Here is a 26,535-nt window from a genome sequence, read left to right on the forward strand (position 1 = left end):
TTTATTACAAAAGAAATGTTAGGCTTAGTCATTGTCAGGTACAATATGCCACCAATTATGCTTCTATATTGAGTAGGATTTGCATATGGCTCATTGTCTCCCATAAGCAATTTCACTCTAGCTGTCATAAGTGTTTTACAAGGCTTAGAATCTTACTTTTGAGCTTTCAATAGTAACTCACTAGCATATTTAGCTTGGCAGATGTGTAGTCCCCTTTCACTCCTATGAGTTTCTATTCTTAAAAAGAAATTTAATTCTCCTAGATTCTTCACTGAAAATTGAATGTTCAAATCTTGTATTAGGTCATGAATGTATGCAATATCTGAACCTGTTAGCAAGATATCATCCACATATATTAACATAAAAACTTTCATTTTTTCTTCCCCTAACACAAATAAACTAGAATCTAACATAGTATTCACAAAACTACTTTTGAGCAAGACATTTTTTAACTTTTTCTACTAGCCTCTTAGGGTCTGCTTTAGCCCATATGGAGCCTTCTTCAATTTGCATGCAAACTTAGGATTATTCTTATCAATGAAGTTCTTGACATAGAAAAATGACCTTAACGGTGATTCCTAAAATGGTAGTCTTGACAAAAGTTAAAATCATTAAAATCAATAGAAAACTGTAAATCATTAAACACAAATTCTATAGTCTTTTCACATTGATGCCCAAGCCTTTTAGGCCACACAAACACATAAACTTTGATACCATGAAAGATTAGCAAGAAACCAGACTAAAATCGACAAACTAGAGCAAGTAAACTACAAGATTTCTAAATAATTCCTCCAAATATTCATTAATTCTTGACTAGATTTGCAAACCTTTTATACAATTGAAAAGCAAAAATCAGTTGGCTACAACTGTTACAACAACCTTACTCATATATCTAATCAACAAAAAAATAATAGAAACTCAATGATTATCACCATCGGATCAAATAAAATGACTTAAATCTAGCCTTTGATTATAGAGGAAAAAATAAAAGAAAGAGAGATGAAAGGGAGATATTTTGATGAACAATGCCTAAGGAGTATTTGAAAAGTTGAGATGATAATAAACTCCTTTTTCAATGAAACGTTGTATTTTGTTATTGAAAAACTTAATAATAAAACACACTGTTTTAGTTAAGTTGACTTTACAATTCCCCTTAGTTGTCACACTGAAGTGTCTTTTATCGTTGAACAAGTTATGTATTTATTATTTGAAGGCAACTTTGTTTCCGTCACAGTTGTTCAATTGGACACCAATTTCAACCATTTTATAGTGAATCATGCATGAGATAATAGAGCTTTTCAGTCACTTGTCTTAGAATTGCCAATGATCAGGGTGTTACTGAATATTGAACAAATTGTGCTTATTATAGCTTAGTAAATTACTATATTTCCAAACTCAATTTTTCCCTCAGTAATATGGCTCTCTTTTTTTTTTCAATCATTTCATCAAACATTTTGCGTCCATTTATAGGTAAGGGGGAGAAGCCTTAACTTTCCTTCCACAACCTTCTCATAATTAGGACATGCTCTAGGGTGAGCTTGTGTCTACTCATTTGAAGGATTTGTTAATTTGGGATTACTAACACAGTAATACTAATCTTATCTACCCATAAGATGCCACCTAGATGTATAAGTAGATAGCGGAAAATAAGATTTTCAATTTTATGTAATAGACTGGCTTGGCATCACATATTATTCAATGGTTTTGGATGTAATTGATTGAAACCTAAACCTCAGGGGGTGCACAAAAATTTTAGGAAATTTTTACCAAAAAAAATATGAATTCTAAAATGGATTAAACCAGACATATGACGTGTAAGTTTCTGATTGGCTAACACACGTAACTCCGGCAGTAAAGGGTTTTTCTTCTCGCCTCTGCGTCCTCACCTGAGGTTTCTGCGAAGCAAAACCAAACAATAGAAAATGAAGAGATCACCGTTGCTTGTATTTTTAACAATTTTCTTGTCCTTCTTCACGTTGTTCAACCTCACTTTTGCATTGTACGGATCATCATCACCTGTAGTTCAGCTCACTCCTACCAACTTCAAGTCCAAGGTAAATTCCTCGCTCCTCTACTAATCTTGTGTTTGGTTCCCGATATTTTGAGGATATTAAAAGAAAATTGCCTATGAATTTCCGTCTAGTTGTGTTAGCTAGGATTATAAAACTATAGATTGTGTACTAATTTGAAATTTTGTGTAATTGCACATATACCATAGATCTGATTGAAATTTTTAGACTTCTGTTAATGTTCTGTTTTCCTTTTGTGTTGTTTTCTATATCAAGAACAAAATTTAAGATCTATAATTGGCGTTTTACATTGTATATGGCTGCTGTTTTATTTCTTAAATGCAATCTAAATCTTGTGGCAGGTTCTGAACTCCAATGGGGTTGTTCTGGTTGAGTTCTTTGCACCTTGGTGTGGCCATTGTAAAGCTCTGACACCTATATGGGAGAAAGCTGCAACTGTCTTAAAAGGTGTTGCTACTGTGGCAGCTCTTGATGCCGATGCACACCAGTCCCTTGCTCAGGTTTTTCAAATGATTTGAATAATTGCAATAGATGCACATTTCTTTCTTCCAATTACCATTTTATGATATCCATATTGATTTAGTTGGACAATGGGAAAACATTTTTTTAATATGTACATCTTTGCACCATTAGCATTTAGGGTTTAATATCATTGTAACAACTTAGAAGTTTTACTGTGCTTCAGTTGATAATCATGGTCATACTAAATTTAGGCAGAAAACTCTTATCTCTAAATGGGCAATACTTCTCTTCTAAGTATGGCGATGGGTAAAGTGTACAATTTTTTTAATCAGCTGAAGACAAAATGAAGTTTTGTTTAATTACAACTGATAATTCTAGATTTTGGCCGTAATAATGAGGAGGCAATTAAAAGAGATAAATTGGCTATTCCGGATATGGACACACCATTTCATCCTGGAGACCATTAATAAACTGCTAAAAGAATATTCATTTTCCTAAATCAGTAGGATTGGACTTATCAACTGTGATGCTATCCTAGTACATGTCATATGAACGTGATTTTTGTCTCCTGAGAATATGTTTTCGTGCTTGTTAAATTTTATGTTTTAACTAGGGTGTGGATTCTATTTTGCTGATAACTTAATGATGTTTGATTGCTTTGTAGGAATATGGAATAAGAGGATTTCCTACCATAAAGGTGTTTGTACCAGGGAAGCCTCCAGTAGATTACCAGGGAGCTAGGGATGTCAAACCAATTGCGGAATTTGCACTACAGCAGGTTTTTTAGTTGCTTGTTGATTCAAATATTCCAAAATAAATTTTCATACTATCACTGAAAGAGTTTGGTCTTGTTAAATGTATGAATAAAAAAGGTTTAATATCATTGTTGCCTATTTGGTACAAGTGAAATATCATTGATGTATTGTATTTCTAACGATATTCATGATATATGAATCTATTGGATTGTATCTATGGTTTGTGCAGTTATTGACTTGATTTGTCTAAAGGGCCATTGCAATGGTCACTAGATGGTGATATCACTTGTGCACATGCTTGTGTACAGCCTGAATAGAAAGTTAGTTTATGCATTCTAATCATTTTAGTTCTGTACAGATAAAGGGTCTTTTGAAGGAACGCCTAGGTGGAAAAACAACTGGAGGATCAAGTGATAAATCTGAACCTAATGCTTCTGTAGAATTGAATTCCCAGAATTTTGATGAGTTGGTGCTCAAAAGCAAAGAACTTTGGATTGTGGAGTTTTTTGCACCTTGGTAAGTTAGCTTTGATCTTAGGTCATACCAGCACTTCATGCATAGATCTTGTTCTAGTTACTGGTGATAAAATTTACTAAAATTCTTTTTCTCAAGGTGTGGACACTGTAAAAAGCTGGCTCCTGAGTGGAAGAAGGCTGCCCATAACTTGAAGGGCAAAGTAAAGTTGGGTCATGTCGACTGTGAGTCTGAGAAGGTAATATCAAATTGTCAGTATTCACTTAGAATGGATAAACCTGGGTACATATTTTTATTTTTCCTGTTGAATTTTATCTATTAGCAATTGCCTGAGCATAGAGATATTGTAGTTTGGTGATGTTGATATTTCATCACCATCTTGTTTTTGCATTATATGGAAAACATTTATTCTGTTTAAGTTCTTGCTGTGCTTTCTGCTAGATAGAAACCCATTTTTGGCTGATCTATCTAGTACTGTGTTTTCTGACTAGCATTTTTTGTCAACCTAATATGACATTTCTTCTAAATTTAGATTTTAGTTAGACCATACTAAATACTTCTAGTTAAATCCTCTAAATTCAGCTGTCTTTGTTATTGCTTTAAAAATGATGATGAATATATAGCTCTTATATAGAATCATAGATGCCATCTTCTTTTGGACTATGTTTATCACTTTAAATTATTGTAGGTTTTTATTTTTTTAAACTTATTTATGAGACATCAACTTCGCCAAAATCTCTAGTGATAAGGATAATTTATATGCTCTTTATTTACTGCCTTGATTTTTTTTTGGTTGAACTCTGTGGTCTAATGGTGTGAATTAACAGTCTTTGATGAGCAAATTCAATGTTCAAGGATTCCCCACTATCTTGGTATTTGGTGCTGACAAAGACAGCCCAATTCCTTATGAGGGTGCTAGAACTGCCTCAGCTATTGAATCATTTGCTCTGGAGCAGTTGGAAACAAATATTGCACCACCTGAAGTGTCTGAGCTTACTAGCCCAGTATGTCATTTGCTTTCCTATTAATAATCCATATCTTGAGGAAGTTTTATGATGTATTTGCAAAATTATTGTCTTTTAATATAGGATGTAATGGAAGAGAAGTGTGGCTCTGCAGCCATCTGTTTTGTTTCTTTCCTTCCTGATATTTTGGACTCTAAGGCTGATGGGAGAAATAAGTACCTTGAGATGATGTTAGCAGTTGCAGAGAAGTTCAAGAGGAGTCCTTACAGGCATGTATATTAGACTTCCTTAGATTAGTCCAATTTCAGATTACTTTTCTGTATTCCTCAAATGCTTTGACAACTAAAATTTTGGAGAAGCACAACTTTTTTGGGCTGAATGAAATGAAGATCTTTTGATTGTTATGTAAAATTTCTGTTATACAGCTATGTGTGGGCAGCTGCTGGTAAGCAGCCAGATCTAGAGAAGCGGGTAGGTGTTGGTGGCTATGGCTATCCAGCCCTGGTAGCTTTGAATGTGAAGAAAGGAGTTTATACTCCGCTGAAAAGTGCATATGAGCTTGAGCATATCATGTAAGTCTTGTGTTTTCTATTTGTCTTAAAAGTTGTTTTCCTGAAGATGGACCTAACCATGAATGTTGTCAAATTGATTTTCAGAGAGTTTGTTAAGGAAGCTGGGCTTGGTGGAAAGGGCATTTTGCCTTTAGATGGAACCCCTGTAATTGCAGAAACTGAACCATGGGACGGTAAGGATGGGGAAATCATTGAAGAGGATGAATTTTCCCTTGAAGAACTCATGGCAGACTAAGTTGAGTGAGTAATGTGATTAATTACTTAAAGCAGAAAAACAAATGGTCCGGGAAGGATTGAGAATGTAGGTTAAAGACGATTTTGTTCTTATCAGCAATATGTCTGTTTCTTCGTAATGATATTGTATTTAATTTTAGTTTTGGTCATTGTGAAACAGATTCCTTGTTATGACTGATATTAATTGAACTATTTAGTAGCATTTGTAGTACCCTTAAAGGGGTTTGTTTATGTGGAATACCGTGTAGCCGTTATAATTTTGGTGGCCCTTGTCTGACACTTGGAAAGATATCAAAATAGCAATGCTCAAATCTTCCTAACTTTTAGCACATAGGGAAAGGGTAGAAGGAATTCCTCTGGGTAAGTATGGGCTAATTTAGATTTATTGGGTCTTTGGTAGGAGGTTTGCCCACTAACTAAAGGGGAATTCCTATTACTAAAAGAGAATTGTTATAAGAGTTAGGTTCTCCCTTAAAAATCTATATCATATATTCCTAGTACTGTGAGAGTTTCAAAAGAGAAAGATTGCTCAAGGACTAGTCGCGGCTACATGTTCAAGTTTTAGCTTAAAGATTCAAAGCTTTTGTACTCAAATGAACTACCAAGTTTTGTGTTTAATAATCATTACATGATCTTGTTATTTATCATGCGTGATTGATGTTTGCGGATCATTGCGCATGATTAATCGCGGAATTTGCAATAATTGGTATTACAGTGGTTCCATAGTTGTTTAGTGAACATCAAAAATTACTTTTTTTTAAAAAAAATTTATTATGCGTGAATTAAAAAAACAAAAGTTCAAAGATTTTGTGAAATGAAATTTTTTAGAAACCAATAATAAAACCCGTTTAATATTGCCATTATTGCATGTGTTTTTTGTGATCTAGTGATTGAATTAGGCCACGGGTTTTGTTCTATTCATCAAGAGCTTTAATCTGGTATACTGTATGTTTGATTTCGTTAAGAAGTGAGTGAATAATTGGCAGTTCAATTTTCAGATTTTTTTTTTTTAATAAGCGATAAAATTTGCAAATAGTTTTGTTTATTTTCAATTCTTGAAATTGATTGAAAATTGATGAACGAAACTGTTATGAATAATGTTTTCTGTTACAATTGTTCTGCTTAATTGAGATTTTTGGCTTGAAAACATGAGAAATCTCAAATATTCTATTAAACCCTTTTAAAGCTTCCCCGAAAATTTAACTTCAAATTTGCTTGTTTTCTCAATAAAATTAATTGTTCATGGAATTACCTGAAAAACCGTTTCCTGTTTATTAATTCACAGAATTTGCTCACGAGCTCCCAGTCACAAACTGTCACATTGCATTTTGAATGCTTCAACAAACTGGTTAGGGCACAGCATCCCTTGATCCCTCAGTCTACGACTTCACCTTCTACTAAGGAGTTCAATAAACCGACACAGATCTGGTAGCCATCAGCCAGCTGGGCACTGCCAAACCAAGTCAGGACATAATGGTTGCCGGCAAGAAGGTCTATATGGAGGGATTTGTGAGACATTGGATATATGGAAAGGAAAAGGACACTGCCAACTACGAGATCTATAATCATCTCACAGGTAATCGGCACAATGAAATTTAAAGGTGTCTTGGCTTGCCCATGCTTAATTTTATCCCTATAAATTACAGACAAGTGTGTTGTACATGACATTTCAAAAAATAACAAATAAGAAACTATGAACTATTTCTCCCTGGATGACTTTTTCAAACACCAAAACTGCCTCCTTCACTCAATGTGGGAAGAGTTTTAGGTGCTGCAATATGTTGGCATTTTCATCTCTTTCTTTCTGCTGTAACATTTTCCCTTTTTAACTTCTACAAGCTCACACTTTCTATCCTCCATAAGCATTCTTTCCTTAAAGCTGAATCCGCAAATATGGATTTAATGAAATCTTGTACCTGCCAAATAGTGGAGATATTGTGAGCACTTACAAATGTTTAATAACTATATAACCTATTACTTTAATCCAACCAATATTTATTTTCAAGGTCCCAACATATTCATACCTCTGATAATGCAAAACCACAACTGAATAGTTCTCCGCTTTCCCAAGCCGTTGTAATGGATTTTAAAGGCATATCTAGCAATTCTGGCAAATTTTAAAAGATGTGATTAAAAGACTCTGTTTGAACACTAGGCATCTGCAAATTACCAGTTTCAAGAGAGAAATTTGTCAACAGTGAGGAAACCTGCCTGCCAGTTTGCGGATTTTGCATAGAGATGGTATGAAATCTTCAAGAGGATGTGCAGATTCCTCTTCTGCTTTCCCCTTTTGCTTGACAGCACTTATGGACTCCAACAAAGATGATAAGTTTTCAAGCATCAGATGTATCAGTCTTTGAAGCTGCATAATTCAACCAATTAGCCGTATTCTAAAACTTAAACCCATAAAAAATTTCCAGTTACTTAGAATGAAGACTGAAACTGAATTTGTACCTGCAATGTTTCTTCTGCTGCCATATCATCTATAAGAAGAATGTCTCTTGTGATTCTTGAAAACACTGACTCTAAAACCATACACATGCTTCTCTTAAAAGTTGAAGGCAGTAAGAGGGGCTCCCATATAATATGTACTTTTTCAAGAATGAAAACAATCTGACAAAGAAACCATTTATCATCATTGGTAGGGAGAAAAACAGCAGAGAAATAATATGCAAAAGGACAATAAAATATACAGCAAAGCTACCTGATCTAAACTAAACTTTGCAGATTCAAATTGTTGCATTTGATGAGTATTCTGGAATCCATCAGCACCATCTATAGCCTAACAATAGAAAGATATACAGATTTTAAAACAGTGAATTGCTGATTCATAAAGCTGGTGACTTTCAAAGTGTTCTGGCGAATGCAAATCTGAATGATGTAACTCTACCTCTCTCAAATTAAAATTAACACGCTGAATTTGCCTCTGGAGTATTTCTTCAGCCATTAGATGAAATCTTGGAGCCATGTCAACAAACACAGCATGTTCTTTAATGGAACTTGGAAAGTCAGACTGATACTGAAAGATGTGGAAGAAAAATATCAGAATCTAAATTTTGTCCATTATAAGACAATTACAATTGAGTTTCCTCGATAACAAAGAGGGGTTTTTTCCCAAAAACAACTAAACATCAACAGTGCACCGACATAAAATAAACAGACTAAGTTATGAAGATCATGATATCAAGAACATAACCAAGAAACCATGTATTTGTAAAGGATGTGGCAGAGTGAGATTATAAAAGAATGACAAAAAAGTAAATAAATTTATATCATGGCAATTTGTGCATACCTCAAACGCTAGCCCAAGTATCTCCTGGGATAAATAAAGACAATCATTGTGTACTAGAGCTGCAACCTGGTTGATGCCATCAAGCTGCCTTTCTAGCTTCATTGGGCAAGGGTTAAAGTTAGTAACATAATCAAGACAGCCCATCAAAGATACATAAGTACCATATCATGACAGCTTGTAAAGCTTTGGTGAAGATAGAATATACTAGAATCAACTTAACATAATTTTACTCCATAAAAATTGCTGGATTTGCTTTAAACTAAAAATGATATTAACTTGAAAGAGAACCACTGGTACATATTGTGAGCTCAGAGCAGTTAATAAAAATAAAAAGATAAAGACAAAACTCCTCACAACAAAAGTTTCTGTAGGACCCCAAGTGAGGCTAAGCAACAATCTCTAAAGTACCTAATGGAGGCAGCACAAGCGACTTTAAACTGACAACGAATAACACTAATTATTTCAAAATTTTACTGAACCTACACATTTATTTATATGCTAGCTAAATTTGAAATGTAAAAAACCCACCCTAACTACAACAATGCCAAAAGAAGATTCATGCAGCAAATTTCAATTTAATCTACTCCCCTCTGAGCACTAACCTTGACAGGAATGACAGCTTCATAGAGCAGCATAGCATCCCTAGCTGCACGATAGAATTCCAAAGCAACTCTTGGGGATGACAAGCAAACATCCTGCAGAGACTTTAATGATTCACAATTTGACAGTAATGACCTCAAGATATTACATCTACAAACATGCTAAATGTCATTTCATTTACAAATTGCACATGTGGTATTTAAGTAAAAGAAAAACCCAGTTTATATTAAATAATTGTTAAACGATCAAAACTTGTTAAATAAAATAGCACAATATCTATGATAAAATGGAAAGATAATAAAGGAATCTGTTGCTTATATGTGACCAACAATTGCATTTCTGGACTTTTCCACACGTAATCTCATACATATTTTTCATTTAAAAAGATCCTAAGGAAAACCCAAAAAAAAATAAATGATGTTTGTCTGTTTGATACATCATGACAAGAAACCCTATGACTCATGCTACGAACAAACTCACACATTTAAGATGCAAATGCATTATCAAGTCAAGACAAAAGATCATATCTCTTGATTTAATTACCTTAAGTGTCTGATGCACCAACTCCACAAGTTGAGACGCTGCTCTGGACACAACACACCTCTCAGACAAAAACAGCAAGTCAACAAGATGCTTAGGAAAATGTTCAGCCACCCCATCATTGTTCCATCCAGGACTTTCCCTAGTATATCCCTGTGGAAAAAGAAATTGATTATGCAGAGTTATAACACAAACAGCTAGAAACATTTGCACAACAATGTTGGAAGCTCACTTCAGGAATGGCAAAGTCACACTGTAGAAGCAAATTTCTAGCCTTTGTCAAAATTTCTGTCTTCTTCCTATATGCAAAATGCACCTCAACATTTTGAGCAAAATTGCTCAGTCTTTCATCCTCATTATCAGAGGGTGAAATGAACATCATCTCCTTTAAAGCAGCCTCAAATTCAGAAGTATATTCAATGATCTTCTGAAAGTCAGCCAGCTTTGAAGCATCTTCAGGCACAACCTGAAATATGATTTGTAGGATGACTTTCTATAAGGATTGGATAAGGATTAGAAGATAACAATTATTATAACAATAATAATAATATTAATTAATTAATTAATTTAGAAAATATTTGGTGTTTGATTTGAATAAAATATGTGATTAGGCTAAGATATCAGAGATTATTGTAAAATAAATTATTTGGATAATATTTGAATTTGAAAGTTAGATACGAGGTAGAATAAATAGAGATGATTGGACTGAGGGAGAAGCACAAAAATATTGCCATTTGGGTATTAAGGGCAGCCTTTGGCTTATAGGGAGGCTATGACCTTTAGAAGAAGTTGGCACTCTTGTTGTTAACACTTTTTATCTTTTAATATTAATAATGTTGTGTTAGGTTCCTATCAAATTGATATGAAAGCATTACAATTCTGAGAGTGTGAAGGTTTGTTATCATAAAAGATGAGAGTGAAAGACGGAGGAAGGTCCAATGACTAATAGAATTGGAAGTTCGAGCAATGGGGAAGAACAGAATTTGTCTCCATTGTCACATTGTGAAAGCAAAGATAATCCAAATCATGACTGTAAACATAAGTCATGAAATGTCCTATTGTTGGATAAAGACAAATCAAATGACAACACCATCTTGATAGTGTACGATGAGTGATGAAAGAAAGAAATTGATTTGATTAAGACATTAGATTCCGACAAAAAATCAACTAGTTCCAACAAAGTTATTAAACTGACAATGGACCAAGATATGAAATTGACAGAATTTGGGGTTATGTTGGTCGAATATGATGATTAGGAGGAACAATAAAAAAATTGGGGGATTCAATGACAAATTCCAATTGTCGGAATCCACTTGCTATGTTGTGATTTAATTCAATTGGTGCTAGAGACCAAACAGGCAATGAACAAAGAGAAAAAACACGAAATGAAAAAAAGAAACTTAGATGTTGATAGAGACACACCAAGCTACGATCAACGAGGACGATTTTACTTTTTTATCACCAATAACGATTGGAATAAATGTAAAATAGGAGGGCTTTTTTCAAATTAGATAGGAAGAAATGTCAAGATGTAAAAAATTCAAGTTGGTTGGATCAATGATAAAAATTAAAAAGACAAAAACAAAACAAAATAGAAAAAGAGATTTTCCAATTTCCCACCTTGAGGTAAGATGGTTTTCAAAGGGACGGATAATGTTAGAATTGGATAAAAAATATATAATAATAATATTAATATTAATTGATTAAGAAAATATTTGGTATTTGATTTGAATAAATTATTTTATTAGGATAAAATAAATTATTTAGATAATATTTGAATTTAAAAATAGATATAGATAAAATAAATAAAGGTGATTGGATTGAGGGAAGAGAAGAAAAATATTGCTATTTGGGTATTTTGGGCAACGTTTGACTAATAGGGAGGATATGGCCTTTGAGAGGAGTTGACACCTCTTATTGTCAACATTTTTATCTTTTAATATTAATAATATTGTGTTAGGTTCCTATCACTTTCATACATCAAGCAAAAAAAGGCAAAAGATTGTACACCTACTTCAAAGTGTTACAGACAAACCTTTGAGAGATATTTGGAAATAATTTGTTCCGAAATCCTTGGCCACATCAACCTTCCCAAACACTGGACCCAAGAACCATTTTTGAAGCATATTGATTTGTGAATGAACTTAATAACTTGTATAATCCCACAGTAGATAGTTTTTCCATCCGCACTTTCTATCTGAAAATTCCAAAGAAATGTCCAAATGGTATATAACAAACTCAACCAAAATAAAAATTGTAGAGGATAAAAACCCTCAGTGAGTGGACAGAATAATGTAAAGCAATAAACAATGTAGAACTTGATGTATAGTAATTACTCTAGAATCAACTGATGGTACGATCTTCAATGTTGCCTCAGCCCCTTCATCCCCTTCTTCCACAAATGTGATAGGTGATCCAAAATTAACAGCAGGAGTGATTACATACTTGACCATCATATCTGCTACTTTTGCAAGCCCATAATTCAATATTCCAACTGCCTACACAAGCCCTTTAACAATTAATATATAAACATGCTTCTAGTAAAAAAAGCAATGTCCACTTCAAAAAGTGAATGGCAATGCATCAATCTATTTCAAAAGAAATATTTATAAGGAGAACCATCCAAGGAGCATTGTAACACTTCTGCTGAATTATTTCAAACACGAAGTAGACTGAAAATGACAAAACTAAACTATCAACAAGAAATATAGAGGCTTAACTAAGTTGTTTGAAAGGAGAAAATTTTTTGTCAAAATGAATAAAACTCACAAAACTTCCTAGAAACATATGTAATAATGCTTTCTAAGTGCTCATTTTACTTGTACTGTCTTCATGAAACATGGTACACTAGGTCTAGGCAAAGACATTCAGCTTTGCAAAAATTCAATGTAAAACATAAGGTGGGAAACTGACCTCCATTGCTTCCAAAACTGTATGAAGTTCAATCCCATCAATGCCTTCAACATTTAACCGATACTTAACCAATACTCTATTAGATTCTTGCTCAAACTGCACTGCACTTTCCATGTACTTCACAAGCAATTCTTGTATCTACAAACCCAAATCCAGTTCCTCTAAAAACCAATCACAAACTCAATATAAAAATCACAAAATGAAACAAGCACAATTCACCAAAATAAACATCTCAAAACCTGTAAGTCTTACAAGAATATTTGGCTCATTTTAATTTTTTTCAACATTAGACAAATTAAACAAAAGAAGTAGTGAAGCAGCAAACCTGCAGTTTCCTATGCATCCAAGGCCAGAACTATTCTAGGCTTCTTAATCTTGCAATTTTATATATGCGCGCCTGTAATGGGTATTAATTCCAAACTCACACTCTCATATTACATGTCTTAAGTCCTCATACCACAACTTTTATAAATTACCAAATTTTACATTCCGTACTACAACCTGCACATTCTACTCTGAGCCACGCATGTCATATAATAAGTTTCAAGTAACTTGAATCAAGTTTTATACAAAGTTATACATATTCTTATTAATATATATATATATATATTGAAAAGTTATAATTTGAAGGATGATAATTTCCCTACTACTACTGTGGGTATGCAAATTAGCAGTTATTATCACTTAAATTTAACAAAAATCTCACTTTTCACTCATTTCCCTCGATTTTCTGAGCAACCAAACACATTCTTCTTAAAAATGATAACAACAAAAAATAATAAATAGGAAAACACAAACCCTACCCCCTCGAAGCAATCGAACCACTCTTTCCTCAGTAAACCGTACACTATTGGCTCTTTCTCGTCCTCATCACCAATTCTCAAAGCTTTCTTCAACTCCCTCACTTCTTCAGCAGCAAATTTCAGTCGTCCATCTCTCACAGCCTCCCTCACTCCCTTCAACCTCTCATATATTCTAACAATTACCCTCAGCAACTCCAGCATTTCCCTTTTAACCCTCAACTCTCTCATCTTCTCACCAACCTCCTCAATTATCTGCTTAACCTCCGCATCTATTGGATGATCAGAGATCAATTCCAAAATCTCCGATAAGTTGGTAGAAATTTCTTCGGCTCGCGAAACGGCGTCGCTGCAGACAGAGAAGAGTGAAGCAAAGTCTTGGCGATGAGATAGAATATACGATTGGACTTTGGATTTGATTTGAAGGGAGTGTGACTCGAGGCGGGAGATTAGAAGGCGGAGATCGGGTGCGGAAAGTGGTGCAGTGGGGTCTGATAGATCGTGAGTGGAGAGGAGATCTGATACGTTGATTGTTTCGAAGAGTGCGTCCATGATGATGGTAATGGATCTGACAAATTTTTCAGGGGAATGAAGAAGTTTATTTGAAGATGAGGCAGAGAAGCGTAAGTGGAGCCCTATGGTGGCGAGGACTAATGTGCGCCGTCAGTGTATTGTTAAATGGACCTAGTTTGGGCTTCACCTTTCCTAGGCTTGGGTTTCCACACGTGAAGTTAATGGACTACTATAACATTTGAACACACAAAAATCTTTTTAGTTTAAAGAATGAATGAAGTTAAAGCTGCAGAGTGGCCGGGCCGGCCCGGTGGTTTTGAGATTGGAATCTTTACTTCAGCTTTCAGAAGTCAAAGTTTGCCCGTCTGAACTTTCGTCCATGGCATCAACGCTGAAATAAATTGACTTTGACACTTTCAAACTCATCAAAGTCCAAATTCAATACAATAATATTATTCACACGGCAAAGCCGAAAGCAAAAATTTACATTCACAAAAATGAAACCCAGATATATTTATCAAATTTTGTTTGATTCCCGGGAAAAATGGAGAAAAATCAAATGAACCATAGAACACAGAATCTAACTTAATAAAATTGGTGATAATAATATTGTACAAATGGGAAAAAAGAGGAAGAAAAATTGATTGAGCAAAACAGAATTTTCTTTTCTTGTAGAGAAAATTAATCTAATTCTTATGCCAAAATCCCAGAATTCTTTCTCCGAGGAAGCTCACAATCTTTCTCAAAGACCCTTTCTCCAATTCCACCTTATCACCGTCTTCACCACCACCAACCAGATCAAGGTTCTCTGCGGCGGCAGTGGCATCAGTCCCAACACCAGAAGTCACCTTCAGCGACGAGCCTGAATCACCACACTCGTCCTTGTCACCATTTTTTGACTCATCAGAAACTCCCTTCCTTGAATTCCCCCTCTTCTTCCTCCTCAGAGTCTTCTTTTCTTTAGCCAATCCTTCCTCATAGGCCTCTATAATCTCATGTATAAGTTGACGGTTCGGTGACGTGTCCCAACGAGCCCAAAAACTCATGTAACATCTAAAACAGTTGCATTCAAACACAGGCGCATGGTCACCGCCGCCACCATCAACACGAACGCTACTTTGCTCGGTAGTTTTATTGAAGCGATCAGCAGTGGTGGTGTTAGTGCAGCCAGAGCATGAGAGGAGATATGCCAATACTTGTTTGTCTTCAGGTGAGAGAGTTGTAGCTAGGGTTAGGATAGTTGCCGGGAGTAACGTTAAATACTGGTCAGCGATGGTGGTTGATGATGCCGCTGATGGGTGCACCTTGCCTTTTCTATTGAGCTTCTTCATGGTTGAGTTATACGGCTTAAGCGTTAAGTTTTCTTTCTAACTGGTTCAGGTCTCTCTCGTCCTTTTAAATTAGGTGTTATGTGAGGAAGTGCCGTAATAGGCTGACGCGCCCATACGAACGAACTTGACCATGTTAACATTTGGCAATATTTAAAAGGGTTACTTGTCCCGCCCAAGGTTTAGGGAAAGTACATGGTCACCCCTTGATTACGAAATGTACAAATTGCCACCCCAAACTCAACCCTGTTATAAAAATGACTAACGGTAGTTGTTTGATGCAATTCTAGTGAGATTTGGTGGTTAAAATCTCATATTTTCATGTGCAACTCAATGAGATCATTATCGAGTCACTTTAAGTGATAGTTGTAATCATATAAAAAAAATGTGATCTCACTTTATTTGACTATATCACAACTTGTTTAATGTCATACAACAAGATTATATCTTTTTGGTATGAATCTAATTATAGGATTTGATTAGATCATCACTAATCCATAATATGATAATTTTATAAAAACAAAATAATTGGCATAATATGGTAATTTATTTGTATGACTAACATATGTTGAATGAAAAGAATATTGCATACTAATTCTCATTACAAATACATAAATTTATACAAATACATGGTTAAACTTAGAGATGTCAATGGGCCAGGTCGGGCTGGCTCCGACTCGGCCCATTGGGCTAATGGGTCGGGCCTAAGGCATAAACAGTAACGGGCCTTCGGGCCGGGCCGGCCCATTAAAATCTAATGGCTCGACCCATATAATAACGGGTCTTAATTGGGTCAGGTTGGGCTTTAATTGAGCCACCCGGCCCATTTAATCAATTTTTTTAATTAAAATTTTTTAACATAATTTTTTTTCAATTATTAAAACCAATAACAGTATCTCAAATATTTTATCTATAATCTCTTACTTGTGGCGGAGGAATACCATGGTTATATGATGAAAAATATTATAAATTGATAACATAGTACAAATAAATTAATTTACATACGGTATAAATTACAAAACATAAATAAAATATATCTACTATATAACATTTATCTACTCATCTTCTATATTTAAATCTCTGAATTTTTCAAAGATAAATAATTATTATTTGTGAATTTAGATCTTTTATAATATTTTATAATAATAAAATTAAAATAAAAATGAAATTGTAAATATAAAGAATTATTATTTCTGAATTTAGATATTTTTTGAAAGAGAGTTAATGAGATTGAAGATATAATGAAATAATTGAAATTGAGAGATTAAAAGATTTATAAATAAAAGTGAAAATAAAAGAAAATATAATAGGTTTATTTTAAAAAATAAATAAATTAAAAAAAAATTATGTTGAGGCCAATCTTGGCAAAAGCATAAATCTGCTTTTGCCGCAAGGCAGCAAAAGCAAATTTTCTGCTTCTACTGCCTTTTGCTTATGCCGGCCAAAAAAAAAAGGAAAAAACTTATTTTATAAACAGTGTTGGGTCAGCCCATGAGCCTAATATTAAAGCCCTAAGCCCGGCCCGATAGGGTCATGGGCTTGGCCCGACACTCTACAGTGTCGGGCCGGGCTTTGTGGTGCACGGGCTTTTTTTCGTGTTTTGGATTGGGCCTCTATTCGATCTGGCCCAATTGACGTGTCTAGTTAAACTTTAGATTAAAGCCAATGAACCTAACTGGAATGCTAATATTATACAAAAGGAAAAAAATCTCAGCTAATATAAGACCTAAAGTACATGAATAATAGAGAAGAAAGTCCTAGTTAATATAGGAAATAAAGTACAAGAATAATGAGGAAGAAAATCCTAGCTAATATAGGGAATAAAATACAAGAATAAGATGTGGAGATCTTGTATATTTTGAGACTCCTCCTTTAGTTGGAGCATGAAAGTTACATATTCCCAACTTGCAATGTAGAAGAAGAAATCAGTCTTTACTAAGAGCTTTGGTAAAGAGATCAGCTAGCAAGTCAGTAATAGTGATTAGCAAAGGACGAAAAACACTAGCTTGGATTTTTTCTCAAACAACATAACAATCCATTTCAAGATGTTTTGTTCATTCATGAAAAATGGGATTAACAGCAATACGACAAGCAATTGATTATCACAACATAAAAGTATAGGTTATGTTAAAGCAATATCAAATTCTTTTAACAAACTGCACCAACCAAACAATTTTGTGAGTGTTAGATGTCATAACTCTATATTCAACCTCAATAAATGAGTCAGAGACGATGGTATGCTTCTTGCTCTTTCAAAAAATAGGACTAATCCCAAGAAATATATAATAGCCTATAGTGGGTCGTCATGTCATAAGACAACTTGCCCAATCAAAGATAGTGAGGGAAAGAAAAATAAATGAAGATAAATGAATGTCTTATCTAGGAGTCTTCTTGAGGTACAAAAGAAGACGATGAACAACATCTGAATGTGGCTCGTGAGAGGCATGCATAAATAGACTAAGAACATTGACAAGAAAAGAAATATTAGGTCTGATAATGGTAAGATAAATAAATTGACCTATTAATCGACGATAAACAAAAGCATCTTCTAGTAAAGGACCATCAAAATATAAAAATTTAATATTGATTTCATAGGTGTGTTAGCTATGCAAGCACCAATAAGGCAAACATCATGAAGCAAATCAAGAACATATTTGTGTTGACTCAAATAAATTTCATCTATGGATCTAGCTATTTTAATACCAAGAAAATATTTGAGAAGACCCAAATCTTTAATATGAAAATAACCAAGGAGAAAAGTCTGAACCTATACAATGAGTTCATTATTCCCAGTAAGCACCATGTCATCTATATAAAGCAAAATAAAAATAGTAGATGACCCATGACAAAGAGAAAATAAAGAGTGATCATTATATGATTGAGTGAAATCAACATCAAGAAGTGCATTAGAAAATGTGGCAAACCAATTACAAGAAGCTTGTTGTAATGCATAAAGAGATTTATAAAGCTTACAAACCAAAAAAAGACTCCTCCTTTCATGGATGCCTGGGTGGCAATGACATATAAACTTCCTCATCTAACTCGTCATGAAGAAAAACATTTTGAACATCAAGTTGGTGTAATGGGCCAATTTTTAACTACAAATATGGCCAATAAAACCCGCACAGGGCAAATGTCTCATGATAACCAACCCTTTCAACTTGTATAAAACCTTTCGTAATCAAACGAGCTTTGTATCTTTCAATGTTACCATCTTATTGCTTTTGATTTTGAAAATCCATATGCAACTTACTAATTTCTTATGAGAAAGCAGTGGGACAAAGGACCAAGTTTTAGTTTCCTCTAAAGCTCGAAGTTTTGTTTCTATGGCTTGTCTCCACTTAGGGAACTTAACAACTTGGTTAAAAGATGTGAGTTTAACATTGGAAGACAAAGTACTAAGATATGCACAATGAGAAGAAGTAAATCAATGAGAAGAAAGAAATTTTTTTAGTGGATATTACATACTTGGAGGCAAAGAATTAGATAGGAGATGAGCATCTAAGTAGTGATAAGTATTATTTTTAGGATAGGGACTTTCCATTGGGAGCATCTTAAAGGTATGACAAGTGATAAATTATTTGATAGAGAAAGTGATGGAGGTGCTTTAGTTAGTCAATTATTGGGTAAAGATGTAGATGGAAGAGTTTTAGTTGGAAAATTGGGTATCGATGCTTTTGGTGGATGATAGGTTGTTACTAGTGGAAAAGTCGATGATGTTGTATTTTAGAGCAATCAGGAGACAATGGATACGTTCATTGAGTTGGTGTCTTCTAATGGGAAAAGAAGAGGGAGTGGATTATCATTGTGCATATCACATAAATTTATAAATTCTCTCATTGAAGATCTTTCAACTATGTGTTTATTCTTTGAGTAATGGACTCATTAATTGTTGAGTGTACATTCAAATAGTTAAAGTAATCCATTAATAATTAATTTAGGATCTTAAGTAAGTAATTGTTTCACTAATTCATACACTAAGTGATAAATCGCTTGCGATGAGAATAATCACTTAAATAGACTAATATGAGCTTATAAGTTTAGTATTAATATAGTCAATTCCTCTCTACTTAATGCATTTGTTAATTTAAATTTGGAGAGCTTATTCTAAGTAAATTAAAGAATACAAAATAAGGTTAAGAGTTTATATGATCCAATGATACAATAAGGAGGGATAAAAGTAATCAAGCTATAGATATCTTCTAAGCTGATATAGTTGAAAGGCTAAGAAGTTAGGAAGTACTATTGTTGAATAAGGTTGTATGATTAGTGGCAGTGCTTTTAAAATCAAACAAAACTGGTTGGTTCAATCGGTTAAACCATAAACCAATCTTCACTCCAGTTTGATTTCATAATCTGGTCTAGTTTATATATAAATATTGATTTGTTTAAAATTCATTCAAACTCTATAAATCTGTTAAATTAAAAAATTATTTAAAACTAATAAAATTAGATTTATATAATACTACATAATTTTTGTTTTATTAAAATTTTAAAGAGTTACAATTAGTAAGATTTTAATTAAATTACTAATAAAATTAGTAGTTGGTTTTTTTTATCTATATAATGAAGTGTCAACTATTTAATTAACATATTTAAAATAATATTTTATATGTTTCATATATTTTATGTTTAAAAAATATGATAAATGATTTATATTATTAAAAAATACATAATAATTTGATAATATATTAAATCGGTTGGTTGTTCAGTTGAATCAGTTGAACCGCAAACCAATGAGATAACCAATTTAACCACTAGTTTGGTTTTAAAACATTGATTAGTGATGACAAATTACCCATTGATCATGTTTATCTCATATACCCATACTCTGATTTACTTTATTGCATTAGTAATTAGGTTTATTCTTTTATGAATATAATTATTAAAAGATAAATTGGTAAATTAAATATTACTTAAAAATAATTCAGTCAATTAAAATTTGTTGTTTTTAACTAGAATATTTTTGTAATTTAAAAAAATGGCAAACATATTGATAATTAAAATATGTATTGAATATTAAGAGTATTTTTGTCATTATATTAATAAATGGTATTTAAACAATAATTTATTTTGAAATAAACTATAATTCATCAATAGAAAAAAGATAACACTTGAAAGATTAAAATTTTCAAACTTCAAAGAAAAAAATTCATTGTTTCACCAAACCTTGGGTGGAAAAAAGTCCTTTTGACCAAATCAACATGTTCTTCCCAATACTTTATTGATGCATACGTAACAACAATATATCCAGTAGTCAAGGAACGTGCAAGTTAATCCGTGGAAAAGTGAGCATGGGCATGAGACCAGTCGTGAGAAAATGATCCCCGTTTGAAGGTGGAATCCTCTTGGAAATGTCCAACCCTACACGGTGCATACGAAGACCATCACTGTCTTCTTTCTCTCATTCTCCAACTTCTTCAAAGAGGGACAGTGTTAGTTTACATGCAGTCCACAAATGCTACGGAGTACTGGTCCTTGATCATCAATTGTCCAAGGGTTATCAACTAGGACAAAAGAATGAAATCTCAACGACAGATTTATGTAGATAAATTTTAGGTTAGGCAAGAGACAATATGAATGCATGGATGTGCTACGTTGGCTACCTACCATTATTATTTATTTGGTTATTGATAACTAGGACCTAGGTCAGATTGGGTCTGAATTTATATTGGTTGGACGATTAAATTCAGAATATAGTGGTCAGATCAGTTATAACTATTATCTCTAATAACTTCAAGTTTTATAAATACAATAGAAATTGTAATACTTTATTAATTTTGTTAAACTTTTAGGTGTTAATTTTTTAGGTTTCTTTTATTCTATTTAAAATTAATAGGGTGTTTGAATTTGTTACAATTTGGGTAGGTGGGTGGTTCTATTAGCTCAACCCCATGCAATAAATTCTCCATAATATATCAAGATTTTTAATTTATTTTTCTCGAAATAATTTCTTATATTCAGCTCTCCACCTGTTTTTTGCTGAAATATCTGCATTGAAACTTAATGTACTTTCTAGCCAGCCAATGTATAAGAACATGAATGTGATCGGTAGGGGCATTCAGTCAAGGGTTAATAAAGTCATTTTAATAATTTATTTTTTATTATTTATATTATTGTATTTGGTATATAAGTAATAAAAAATTTTGATAATTTTTTATTATTTATAATAATGTAATGGATAATATAAGAGATAATTTAATTACTATATCTGTCTTAAGTATTAAAAAATAATTTTAATTGTATTATAACTATATCTTTATTTATTAATTTTTTAAGATAAAAATAATCTCATTTTTAATTAATATAACAAATAATATAAAAAATATTTTAGAATACTTAAAGACATTTAAGTAAATTAATTATACTAATATTCTTTTATTACTTTTAACCAAACATAATAGTTATTTATATCTATCAATTTCTATTAAATTTTATCAAATATAATAATAATTTATACATAATAATGCTCAAATTAATTTATCTTCAAAGTAATTTTTTAATTTTGATAATAAAATATTACTCAAACCAAACGGCAACTTAGTAAATAATTTGAGTGATTAAGATATATACAAAGGACATGAGATATTTTTCTATTTTACTAACATCTTGTTGAACTGTATCTTAGAATGATGAGTTTATAGAGATAAAAGTATCAAATTTGTTGAAGACAACAAGAGGAATGCCACAATCAAGATTGGTGGATCCATATTCATGAAGAGTCCCATTATTTATTTGATCAAAATAAAACCCAAAAAAAAAAAGAACAAGGGCTAGATTTAATAATATTATAAATTTAATTTATATAATCACATTACTATCAGTATCAATTTGAATATTAATGATAATGTATACATGTCATACTTGATACTGATCCTCATTATAAGCATATCTACCATAGCTGGTATGCATAAAAGAGTGACATACCGATTACACACATAAATAAGCAGAAATATGGACTAGTGAAAGGCAAAAAAAACATTCTTCATCAAATAATTAGCAATTATTTGATTGGTTTTCTGGGTAGGATGAAAGGCATCCCAGAAGACATATGTGTCTGCATTTGAGCACGTAAATAGATTGTTTCGGGCGCAAGCATAGCCCATCTCGAACATTCCCGTCGCGCAGCATGCCACTTCTGTAACCTCAATTCCTGCGTATATACGAAATCAACAACATAGATTGTTAATTAATTATGATTTTAATGTGTTTGACATGTAGAAATACTAGGCCTTTGAGTTATGGTTTTGAAAATATGAAGAGTCCTGCGTGAACACATTAAAGTCCCTATACCAACCCAACCAATGTGAAAGTCTTAATATTTTTAAAGAGGTAGTTGAAGAAAGAGCAACAGCAATTAAAGACATTAACAGGCTGGTTAAATTGGTGAGGAAAAGCGATAAGAAAATCATGACATGAAATGACGTTTAACTTACCATAAAGGTCAGGATTTCGTATGATATGCGTGAAAGCATAATAAGGGTTTGCGAAAACAAGGGTGGCTCCAGGAAGCTCCTTGTTTAACTTGATAGTTAAGTCCTTCAATTTATCGTTGAATCCCATAGCCAGAGTGTTGTATCTCTCCACACAGAGATGCTCTCCCAGAAAGTTTGTGGTTCTCTCCAACGGCATACACCCCATTGGAGGCAGACCTCCTAGACTGATTTTTCTGGCTCCAAGAGTGTAGAGGTTTTTGACGAAATTCTCTGCAATTCCTATCAGAAAATTTTGGTACTCCGTGATCGTGTACTGAGAAGAGCGGCTTCCAGGTCCAGGGAAAGCATAGTAATTCTCCAGGAAGTCGTTTGTTCCTGCGCTGATTATGTGTAGAGACTCAGTAATCCTTTCGTCTGCTTGTTTTTCTCCAAGATAAGCTCTCAGTTTCTTCTGATAATCCTTGTAGTACTCCAGCTCCTTCCATAGAGGTATCACAGACTAAAAACCAGAAAGGAAAACGTTATATAATGAATCTAAGAATCAACTGCATTGTCAAGACATAGAGACCAAATTGTAGGTAACTTACTAGCACATCAGAAGTGGCGTTGTCGTAGCCAGAGCCAGCAGAGGCAAAGGTAACTCCAGTGGCAAAATCTGATATGTTGTATGCTGTATCCAAGTAGGCTGGTATGGTTGGTTTGATCCCAAGCGCCTCAGAAAGAAAGTCAGTGGCGATTCTGCCATTAGAGAACCTTCCAGTGGGATGGCCACCTGAAAAATCTCGACCATATGGCCGAAAGTTGCTCCTAGCAATAGTTGGAATAAAGTTGTTATTCCCCGCATCAACTGATGAGTCTCCAAACACAATGACTGCAGGAACTTTTGCTTGGATTTTGGCTACAAATAGAACAAAATTTGTAAAAAGGAACCATATGAAGTATGCATAAGCCATTTTTTCCCCTACTTGTTGCCTCCCAGTGCAAAACCTTGGTGCAAATGCAATGAGGCTACTGACGGGAATTCGAACCTACATAAATATAAATATTAGTTGAAGAGATTTAATGAGATTTGATCTTTAACTACACTGGTAGAGTGTAAAAAGTCGTTGAGCTTTTTAATGGTATACAAAAGACTTTTAATACTTACGTGGCCCATTACCATTTTCTTTTTTGATAAATGTTCATATACTAAAGTAAAAAAAAAAATCATGATCTTCAAAATCAAAAGATAGGTTTCCTTTTCAGGGTAGTTTCAATTAGTATAGGGTTTTTATTATTCATCCAGCCTCAACGGTTGAATATATGAGTTTCACTCACAGTAAAGCTAAACTTATCGAACTCACAACTGCCACCACCGAATTAGTAATCACGGCAAAGCCAAAAGTGAGCAAGCAAACAAAAAGAAAAGAGCAAGAGTGTGAGAAAGGGATAAACATGTCAACATGGAGCAGTTGCACGTAACACCTCGTGAAGGAGACAAATTAATGTATATTTTGCAAGTCGTTCGACATTCAAAGCTTCTCAACTAGAATGGAGGTGATGGCTTTAATTTAAAGAAGCCTAATCAATGTGTTTCTAAATAAACTGGGGACTGTTGTCCTCCATACAGAGATAGCAGTTGCACTTACTGAATATTAATTTACTCTTGAAATGTTTATAATATTGGATCGTTCGTCTGTTAAACAAAAACATACTTGAAATAATAATTATTTGATTATTTCTCGTTTAAAAGAAAAGGATATATAAACTGTTGATAATTTGGTACCAAAAATGAGATTTGATTATCAAGAAAATCGGCATTTCAAGGTGAGCTTAAAAAGCTAGCCTGAAGAGCCGTGCACGAAAGCCTATCTTTAGCTTTCAAGTTTCAAACGAAGATTGAAGGGTGAATCGCATTGCAATTAATTGAGAACTTGTCATTCAACAAAATTATTACCCACATCATTAATGGAAGAATAGTATTAATGTGGGATTTGAAACACCTATATTTTCTCTACTTAAATGAACTATTATGGATGCTTAAAGATGGTTAAATGTATAGTTTGAACAATAAGTCCCTTTCTTTTGGAGCGAGTCAAAAGTATACTTTTCGAGTAGCTTAGAGCCCCAATGATTAGTTTTGCCAACAAACCATACATGTAAGTCTGAAAAATTATGCAACTGAGAACAATAACAAAAAAAAAAAATTGAGATTTTAGTTTCGGAATTATATGATCTGACATAATTTTGAAGGTTTTCTCAGTGGGGTTAAATGGAATCCCAGAACACAAATTTGCTTGCATAGCCGCATGTCAAGAGGGTACCAGGATTGTTGAGATAACTGACTTCAAATGACCCTGTTGCATAGCATGCCCTATTTACCAATTCAAATCCCGTCAATTATGGGCAAAATAAAAGTGCTTTTGTTAAAATCAATCGGGTCTGAATAGAAGACACAAACCAATAACAAGTATGAATTAAAAGAACGAAATAAACCTAGTAAGTCCTTCATCATTCAAAGTGAAACTAGCCAAATAAAGAGGGCCTGTAATAATTGCTAGGGTAGTGTCTTCGAGCCAATCGTCATAATTAATGTTTAATGTAATCTTTGGTATTTATATTATCTATATATTATTAAATAGATAATTATCCTAAGTATAGTCAAACCATTATGAGGATATCAGTGCTCGATATCTGATCATGAGGACTTTATGTACACATTTGGTGGTTGTTCATAAAATGTTCATAACTCTAATATTAACATAATAAAGGACACAAGTAATAGTGATAAAGTTATCATTGTGTTGAATAATCTTATTAAAAGATGATGACAGTTTTCATGTATCAACGTCGTTTTGTTGACAACTTGGTGGGTACACATTACAGATGTGTTCACCGGATTGACCTGCCAAAAAGATTTTATATGAATAGTTACTCCAGTGTCTATGAAAAATATCCTCTTAGTGAATGTAAGTATATGTGATCTTTAAACATGAAGTCACCAAACCATCTTATATAATAATCGGTATAGTTTAACACCAACTCAATGTAGTCCGATTAATGGATTGCCAAAAAGGTAATGATTAGCCATATTAAGATTTGTACGAAGACTACAGTAGATTAATAAAGGATTTATCAATCCTGAACAAGGGAGTTGGTATCTCAGTTAGGACTAACTAACATATGTCAATACCCAATTAAATTTATGACCATAGTGGAATTGAGTTTATGCTTGATTTAATATTATTTAGCTATTAATAAAAGTCAATTCTTGTAATTCAAGGAGCCTCGAGAGAGAAACTTAATCTATACCTCAGTCTCGCAAAAATATTGGATGACAAAAGAATCGAATTGTATGAGTAATCATATCACTAACTAATTAAAAAAAGTCATATACTGAGTTCTACTAATCGAGTGGCCCTAATGTCTTTCTAGAGGCCAACCTTAGTCTATATCCAAATAGATACCAAGTCAAAGCTTGATACAAATCCAATCATTACTGACTTAGTGGAAAGTCTATGTTTGATTCAATATTATTTAGTCATTAACAAAAGTCAATCTATATAATTTAGAGAGCCCTAAAACAGACACTTAATCTATACCTCAGTCTTGAAGAGATATCGTATGACAAAAAAATTGAAA

General features: G+C 33.3%; 4 protein-coding genes across 5 annotated transcripts; 1 reads left to right on the forward strand and 3 right to left on the reverse strand.

Moving 5' to 3' along the window:
* The first annotated feature begins 1,845 nt into the window (after nt 1-1,845).
* Nucleotides 1,846-5,723, forward strand: LOC123195578 (protein disulfide isomerase-like 2-3). The gene is made up of 9 exons (XM_044609366.1): nt 1,846-2,054; nt 2,372-2,530; nt 3,157-3,270; nt 3,606-3,763; nt 3,860-3,959; nt 4,549-4,725; nt 4,810-4,955; nt 5,112-5,258; nt 5,343-5,723. Exons 1-9 carry the CDS (start codon nt 1,923-1,925, stop codon nt 5,491-5,493), a joined length of 1,284 nt encoding a protein of 427 aa, XP_044465301.1. The 5' UTR covers nt 1,846-1,922; the 3' UTR covers nt 5,494-5,723.
* Nucleotides 5,724-7,018: 1,295 nt separating this feature from the next.
* Nucleotides 7,019-14,368, reverse strand: LOC123196413 (centromere/kinetochore protein zw10 homolog). 2 transcript variants are annotated; one of them, XM_044610431.1, is made up of 14 exons: nt 13,641-14,367; nt 12,838-12,975; nt 12,261-12,422; nt 11,960-12,121; nt 10,157-10,390; nt 9,928-10,077; nt 9,387-9,479; nt 8,785-8,880; nt 8,383-8,511; nt 8,197-8,274; nt 7,947-8,105; nt 7,704-7,854; nt 7,517-7,599; nt 7,019-7,408 (listed from the first exon to the last, which is right to left on the reverse strand). In XM_044610431.1, exons 1-14 carry the CDS (start codon nt 14,187-14,189, stop codon nt 7,325-7,327), a joined length of 2,268 nt encoding a protein of 755 aa, XP_044466366.1. In that variant the 5' UTR covers nt 14,190-14,367; the 3' UTR covers nt 7,019-7,324. The 2 variants fall into 2 exon arrangements, with proteins under 2 accessions (XP_044466366.1, XP_044466367.1); XM_044610432.1 differs by lacking the exon at nt 10,157-10,390 and having other exon boundaries at nt 13,641-14,368.
* A 468-nt stretch (nt 14,369-14,836) lies between these two features.
* Nucleotides 14,837-15,481, reverse strand: LOC123196595. The gene has a single exon (XM_044610650.1). It carries the CDS (start codon nt 15,479-15,481, stop codon nt 14,837-14,839), a length of 645 nt encoding a protein of 214 aa, XP_044466585.1.
* Nucleotides 15,482-22,256: 6,775 nt separating this feature from the next.
* LOC123195844 (GDSL esterase/lipase At2g04570-like) lies at nt 22,257-23,932 on the reverse strand. Its single transcript, XM_044609701.1, has 3 exons — nt 23,502-23,932; nt 22,915-23,413; nt 22,257-22,631 (listed from the first exon to the last, which is right to left on the reverse strand). The coding sequence occupies exons 1-3, from the start codon at nt 23,865-23,867 to the stop codon at nt 22,438-22,440; spliced, it is 1,059 nt and encodes a 352-aa protein (XP_044465636.1). The 5' UTR covers nt 23,868-23,932; the 3' UTR covers nt 22,257-22,437.
* Nucleotides 23,933-26,535: the final 2,603 nt, after the last annotated feature.

The sequence above is a fragment of the Mangifera indica genome, chromosome 14 (assembly GCF_011075055.1).
Source record: "Mangifera indica cultivar Alphonso chromosome 14, CATAS_Mindica_2.1, whole genome shotgun sequence".
NCBI classification, from domain to species: domain Eukaryota; kingdom Viridiplantae; phylum Streptophyta; class Magnoliopsida; order Sapindales; family Anacardiaceae; genus Mangifera; species Mangifera indica.